Consider the following 7,583-nt stretch of genomic DNA (forward strand, 5'->3'; position numbering starts at 1 on the left):
ACCCCATCCATCTCTGTGTTGATATCCCCCACCCTCCTGAACTCATACCTGTAACCAGTGTCCATACTGTACAAACACTCACAGCTAGTGATGCACAAGCATAACAGGCAGAGAGATACACACCAACAACAACCCAAAACTTCCTTCAAAAAATGCATGTGCATGCTATTTATCACATCCTCTCACATCCACAAGTAATCAGGAAGCTGTAAATATGGTACACAGAAACATGTTTTAGAAACACATTATGCTTTTATCATATATGAAGTGGGGGTAGTGTTCTGCTGTGCTGTGCTGTGCTGTATCAGTCCTGCACTGTCCCTGCATCAAAGCGTCTAAAGCGTCTCCTGGTTAATACTCAAATCCACCAACCCCCCATCGTATTTTCTCATCCTTCTCTCTCCCTCCTTTCCAGGCCCAGCTTATCCATGACAGGAACACAGCATCTCATGCCACTATAAATGACAAGGCCGACACTGGTCCTGAGCGGGTTCACATGACTTGGACCAAGGATAAGCTGTTCACAGAGCGCAATCGTAACCGCGAGTGCAACGCCAATGTGGCTGTGCGCGACATGTTTAACATGAAACCGTAAGTGTGTGTTTGTTACCTCTAAACAAGACCCAAAGAGAAACATCTGTGCATTTGTAGCTTACAAGATAAGATTAAGAGAAAGTGAAAGATTAGCCCTTTAGATGTGTAAAGTTAAGATATATTCTCATATTAGAGGATTGTCAAGTCTACTATAAATGTTACTGAAGAATACTGTAAAGGTGGTAACACAAAACAAGATGAATCTGCATGTGCCTTGTGAGAGACATTGGCACCATTTTGAACTGTTTTTTTTTTAAATTGTCAAACTATATAATGTATTACAAGGATGTGAAGTTCAAACAGTACAGACAACACTTCAGGATGGTGCCACAGCCTCAGTGCAGGAGGACAGCATGAAGATGAGTAGCAGTAGTAGTAGTAGTAATGAGTCTGACAGGGTGAAATGGGACAACTGTGTGCATGGTGTGTGCATTCAGGCTGCATTTGGTCCGTGTGCGCATGTGTGTGTACACTTTCAGCCATTTCAGTCTTAGTGCATGGCCAGCCCACACAGACCACATGTGCACTAACACTTTTCCATCCCATACTGTCCGTACTCTCAGTGTGGACGTCATCAGGTGTGTCCCAGTCCATTTATATTGGCCAATAAAGTTTGTAATTCAAACCAGTACATTGTAAAGCAGGACAGGAAGAACTGGAGGCCACTTTTTTCACAAAGCCTCACCTTATACATCAAACAGCTCCATGTCACTTTCTTGGGTTTACTTCAGTCACCTTTGGGTGTCACAGCGAACTGTTTGGGACAGTTGGAAGCATGCAGTGTGGTGAGGAGAGCTGACGTAGAAGCATCTAAGTCTGTTTCTGTTGTTCTGTCCCATTTTCCTCCTTCTAGAGAGTGGGAGAGTCTGTAAGTCGCATTCTCTTTGCCCTAGGCTGTATGTGTGTATACTGCTGCTGTGGTGACTGTAGCTTTGTTCAGTGTCCTCCAGCTCATGTGCTTGTACCTCTGTGTGTGTTTGTGTGTCCTTGTTTGTGTGCCCTAATGTGCATGGGCTTCTTGTTTCAACATCAAACACTGTGTCATTGGAAAAGCTTAATTTGCATGTAATATTTATTACTTTGTTTGCATGAGCAAAATTCTGCTTTCCCTGCACCCTATGGTGAATAAATATAAAAAGTGTTAATCTGGCATGACGTTAAAATTTAAATGTTTCTTTCTTCTGTAGAACGGGAATCAGAATTTTGTATTTGTCCATAATATAATTCAGCTTCTGGCAGTTGATGTAATGTGCTTTATTACATTATGGTCTAAAATTTGTGAAGATGATGATAAAGAGGCAACATTTAAAAAGATAGGAGATTTCTTTTTGACTGTGGCAACTATTATTAAACTGTGTGTAAAATTGGCTGTGAGAAACTAAACTAATCAAATGATCATGCTGGACTTTGAGATATGATACTGCACGTCCCTTTAAATGCTGCCTCTTTATTTGATGTTCAGTTTGCTTCAGTCCCTTAACTGTGCCTTTGTGTATTCATTTGTGTTGGAGACTAATATGTAGTATGCTTTAATTAAAATGCAACTTTTCTCTGTGACAGCATTTTATTGATATGTGATTGTGTGTTAAACCAGTGAAGGTGTTTTCCGCAGAAGTATGCTAGTGTAAGTGATGTCAAATATCATAAGTCAGAAAAACATCTGTTTCATTAGTTTTTCCATTCTACAAACATGTAAACAAGAGACTCCAAGAGAGTAAAAGAGAGCTTGTTCTCAGTGAGTAATAAAGGTTTTATTCATTCAAAGAGGTAGGCGTAAGCAAGCACTGCCTCAAAAGTTGACATTTTTAAAGGATTTTCCAGTGTGCAGCTCATATATTACCTAGGAGGGCTACCATATTACCACAACAGGCCTTTTCTACAAAAACACTGACATGTCACAGCAGAAAGAGCACATGTGGACATGATGAAATGAACTGAACTCCACTGAGCTGCTTCAGTTTCAGTCCTGGTGTTGTTTATGTTGTTCATTGTCACGGTCGTGGCTCATTGGGACACTTGAACACAACACAGCCATCATTAATGTTATTAATAACACCTGCTCTTTTCTGCTATGACAGCTGAAAGGCCGTGTTCAGACCTGGCTTTAACGTATGCCTCAGTTGATCAAACCACAAGTGGGCAGCTCTGAGTACGTTAGTTCACATCTGCCATTAGAGTCCAAATGTGTCTCCAGTGACCACTTGTGATCAGATCTCACTTTCCCACTCTATATTCAAACAAACGTGTTCATCATTTGTGTTTGCAAAGACAGAATGCTTTGTTGTTTTTAGCCACTATGAGACAGGTCCATTGTCAACATGTTTTAGAGAGAGAGAGAGAGAGAGAGAGAGAGAGAGAGAGAGAGAGAGAGAGAGAGAGCAGGTCAGGGAGGAGTTGAGTGAATCGTTGCACTGCTCACAGCTCCACAATGAAGTAAACTTTTAGCCATTTGAAATAGTAAATTATCTTGGGTTCATTATGACACAGTGTTGGGACTAAGACCACCTCCAAATGTGGTCTAAGTGATCGGATCTCAAGTGCATGCTAAATGTGTCTTTGGTGCGTTCACTGAACTTAGAGCTGTCCACTTCTGATCGGATCACCTGAGATAGATGTTAATGCCTGGTCAGGTCTGAACAGGGACAATATGTGTGAAAAAGGTCTGTTGTGGTCTTGGAGATTCTTGGATTACTTCAATGAAAATTAATTCAGACCCCAGTGTACAGAAAGAAAATGAAGTAATGAAGTGCAGTTTTCACACTTCGCACTGAAGCAGGTCTAGAAACAGACTAATATAATTTGTCACTAATTGAATTTAGAGCTTAGTTTAGTTTGGTTAATGATGTTTTCTTCAGTGTTGTCTTTTCTCACTCTGAGCTTCTGTCAAATCAGGAACCAGTCTAATGTTCGTCGGATGCACACAGCTGTCAAGCTGAATGAGGTGGTGGTCAACAAGTCCCAGGCAGCTCACCTGGTTCTGCTCAACATGCCTGGACCACCTCGCAACAGAGGAGGAGATGAAAACTGTATCCTGAATCACTACCTTTCCAAGTCATTCTAGATCAGTGTAATGCTTTTTGATGTGATTGGGAGGGTGCCACCACTGATGGAATGAGGGCTGAGAGGTGGGGTATAGTGATGGAGATGACTCTAATGTGATGACCTGTATGTGGTGCTGGAACGCTCTGCTCTGTCTGTGTCTCTGTACCTTGACTCTGTCGTCTCAGACATGGAGTTCCTGGAGGTTCTCCTTGAGGGTCTGAACCGGGTCCTTCTGGTGCGAGGCGGTGGCCGTGAAGTCATCACCATCTACTCTTAAAAAAAAAAAACTCCTGCGCCCCACACTGCACACATGGGCTGTTGCCATGGATACCGGTCACCGGGCATTCTTGGGGGAAGAATCCAAACAGGGTTTTTATGAAAGGCGGGGGTTGTTGGAAGGCGGGACCACTTGTGATTGACCGATAGCATGAAGGACCTGAGGATAAAGGAAACAGTTGGTGTTGAGTCAGCTGATTGCCTTGGAGAGCGAGCACAGAGTGAGTCAACGCCGGGCCACAGACCCCCTGCACATGGAAGATAGAGCATAGAGACACTTTATACTTTTCATTTAACTCTGAAAACGTTGTTCTGTTCTGTTATATTTTCATATTCTTTCCCTCTTGTGTTGATGTTGTCAAGTTACTGGCACTCACTGTGTAAAGATAAGCAAAGAAGAAGTGAAGGTGTGCTGTTGATATGAAGCTCGTAGTCTATCATGTTGTCTGGTGTACTTGACTCTGGGGGGGCAGAGACGTTTGATGACTGAGAAAAAGATTACAAGTTATAAAATGGATTTGGACACAAATAAGTAAATACACACAGAAAGGTAGAAAACCATCAGCGCTCTGCTGCAGAAAGTTCACTCATAACAGCACATACTGAGTTTCTAATGTCAAATGCAGTTGTTGATCCATATGGTCTGCATCACCATTTGTACTTAAATGTTTTCATCTAAAAAAGAAACTCTGAGTCCGACAGAGTTAGACACAGTCAGTTTAGAAGCTGCTAAATCATCCTGGTTGGGTTGTAGAACGAGGCTGTGCTCATGTCCGTAGCTGAACTGTCTTCTCTAAAGCTGTAGTGTTGTTACTCTGTGGTTGTTTCCCTTGTTGGGGATTTAGTGAAGGACCAGCTTAAAGGATGTCGAACCTAACCCATCTGATCTTTTGTTAGGTGGGTGGAACCTTTTTAGATATTAGGTACTGATACTTGATGACTGATCATCGTTTCCCACCCTCAAAGAATGCTGTTATTTTAATAGGGAAAATAGCCATAGTTAATATTCTAGGACTGTTGGTGAGCTTTATAATGTAACATATTAAATGCACATGTATGTTTATGGTGTCTGAAGTAGTGCTCAGTTGGGAATGGCTATAAATTATTCTTTTTTTAATTGAGGGGCTGTTTGACAGCAACAGTAGCTCAATAAATTGGGTAGTTGGTTCACACAAATCTTAAATTTGCCTTCAGAAATGTTGGCGTGTAACTTTTTAAAATGTAAAAGCACAAACTGATGCATGTGAATTTATGTAATTCAGATTTCTTTTACGTGGTTTCACCCCATAGTAAACTAACAGTGACGTAGTTACAGCACTGTCGACTTTGCACTACCGATCATTCAGCACTTAAATCATCGTGCACTCTCACCTGGTTCTGTTGACACTTTCTATTGGTTGATACACCACTGCATTCAAGAAAAAATGCAAACAGTTTCATGCTCATGTTTCAATGATTTTATAATATTTTACCAAACAAAAATGTTTAGGCTTTGAGTCCCAGACTGAGCAGATAAGTTGTTACGAGCATGTGTAGGAGGAAAAAGTGCCAAAATGACTAAAGAAGAAACTGTGGGAGTAACTAATGCTACTAATGCTTCTTCTAGCATGGACATAGTGCAGCTGCATCGACAATCTTTAATCTCTGGAAACTTTGCAGGAAGTTTTTTATGTTAGAGATCATCATTTATGCCATAATTCTTGTAAAATTCTGAAAATAAATGATTGAGGAAATGCAGCAAATAGTGCGATTTCCAGGGCATTTTAAACCTTCCGACCTGGGCTGAATGCTGCACAATCTTTTTTTTTTTTTTTTTTTTGGTTAGAGGAAAGAAGGAAACCGGATTCAACTCTTTCACACATGTGCTTCCACAGTTTCTTTTCAGAATTAGCTGTGCAGTATTTTGTTAAGCAGAACATCACATTTCCTGCAGTTCTTTATGGGGAAACGTGAAGTTCTGACTGTCAGTTATGCAGCATCTGTGTTTTGTTGTGTTTTGTTCAGTTGTTGATGTATGCCTGTTTAACTATATAGCTATGGTCTCTGTAGTGTTTGTTACATTATAACTGATCTTCTGTTACTTTAAGTGTTAATTTTTGGTGTGGTTGTTATGGAAGGAGGCAGAGGGAGGAGGTTATGTGCAAAGATGGCGGCAGCTGTCGAGTTTTTGTGTTTAGTTCCAACCAACCAGAAACACAACATGCACAAACACATAGGACTGAAGACCCTGGACTGAAAGTATTTAGAGACATGAATGAAACGACCAGGGTAAAAATAAATGGTTTCAATAATTATCACTCACTATATGAAGTTCAAACTGTTTCTTTTTTCTGTTTTCTATTTTAGCCACCAAAACAAATACATATTTCTGCATAAATAAACCTAAATTTGTCTAGTTTAAGAAGTTTGAAAGTTGTGAAGATAAATTATTAAAAATGTTTTTTGTTTTTAAGTTGGTTACTGAGCTGAATAGCAGTAGCTGTACATAAAGGAAACATAAACTACATAAAACCTTAAACAGAAGTTGCTGAATTAAAAAAAGAAAACTGTTTCTGGACGTAAATAGGATTGTCAGCAGTGTGTGTTTCACAGCTCTAATGTTTGAGGTGACTGGAGAATGTTATCTACCTCAAGTTGTCACTGAGGCTCGGCTGAAGAAATAAAAACTTGTTTGATCACATCTCTCTTTCAGAACTGATGTTATATATGGATTCATGAAAGGAATAATAAAGCCTCTGCTATGTGAGAGGACCAGCAGAGGAGTGTGCATGTTTGTGTGTGTGTGTGTGTGTGTGTGTGTGTGTGTGTGTGTGTGTGTGTGTGTGTGTGTGTGTGTGTGTGTGTGTGAGAGAGAGAAAGAGTGTGTCACTTTGTGAGGTGGAGCTGTGTGTGTCTCTGCTGTTGTCCGGCTCAGCTGGCAGGCCTCACAGGCTGGAACAGGAAGTCACTTGTGGGCGCACATATAGAAGAAGGTAGCCCTGTAAATTGTATTTGTGCCTCTGAGTAATTATTAAAAGTGCTGAAATAAACCAGAACATGTCTGTGTCTTGATTGTAGCCTCTTGATTAAAGAAGCAATGATTTCATTATGAATTTAATAAAACATGAATTTTTTTTTTCTTTTAAACTAGATTACAAAATGTAACTTCTGTTCCAAGATGCACCTGCGTCCTCGGCCCAAGTCTGGCTCATACATTTCCATGCCTCTGGTTCTTATCCTCCAGTATTGGCTGACAACCAGAAGATTTTCTGTCTATGTACCAGAATTGTTCCAGATGTGGAAGTAACATCTGACAATCTTGCTGTCCATAGGCCAGATTAGGGCCATGGAACCGAGCGTATACTGGGCCAGAAGATTTATTTCATTAACTATAGCTGTCATTCTAAGCCATTAGTGGCTCGTGGCCTTACTCTTATCACTGCTCCACTCTATATGGTCAAAGTGTTTCACATTACGGCATTATCAAATAAAACAGAGGAGTGATTACATATTGCATCAGATACTGACTAAATGAATAGTTTGGCATTTTGGAAAAGTTACATGAGAAAAAATCATCCCACCGTCTTGTCTGTGTGGTAAATATGAAGCTAGCAGGTGATTAGCATAGCCTAGAATAAAGCCTGGAGACAGGGAAACAGCTACATACTGTATGTGTGGAGTGTTTTGACACT

The 7,583-nt window shown here is 40.5% G+C and overlaps 1 protein-coding gene across 5 annotated transcripts in view; it reads left to right on the top strand.

Moving 5' to 3' along the window:
• slc12a7b (solute carrier family 12 member 7b) overlaps positions 1–6,592 on the top strand; it is a 62,185-nt gene extending 55,593 nt beyond the window's left edge. For 3 of the 5 annotated variants that reach the window (XM_071485645.1, XM_071485641.1, XM_071485644.1), the window contains 4 exons: positions 416–591; positions 1,448–1,462; positions 3,487–3,620; positions 3,822–6,592. In XM_071485645.1, coding sequence (XP_071341746.1) covers positions 416–591; positions 1,448–1,462; positions 3,487–3,620; positions 3,822–3,913 — 417 coding nt within the window. In that variant the 3' untranslated portion in view covers positions 3,914–6,592. Of the gene's footprint in view, positions 1–415; positions 592–1,447; positions 1,463–3,471; positions 3,621–3,821 lie in introns of all 5 variants that reach the window. The other 2 variants (XM_071485642.1, XM_071485643.1) reach the window with 2 other exon arrangements.
• Positions 6,593–7,583: the final 991 nt, after the last annotated feature.

This window comes from Trachinotus anak, unplaced genomic scaffold, assembly GCF_046630095.1.
Source record: "Trachinotus anak isolate AG129_WGS33_773 ecotype Australia unplaced genomic scaffold, CSIRO_AGI_Tana_v1 ptg000009l, whole genome shotgun sequence".
NCBI classification, from domain to species: Eukaryota; Metazoa; Chordata; class Actinopteri; order Carangiformes; family Carangidae; genus Trachinotus; species Trachinotus anak.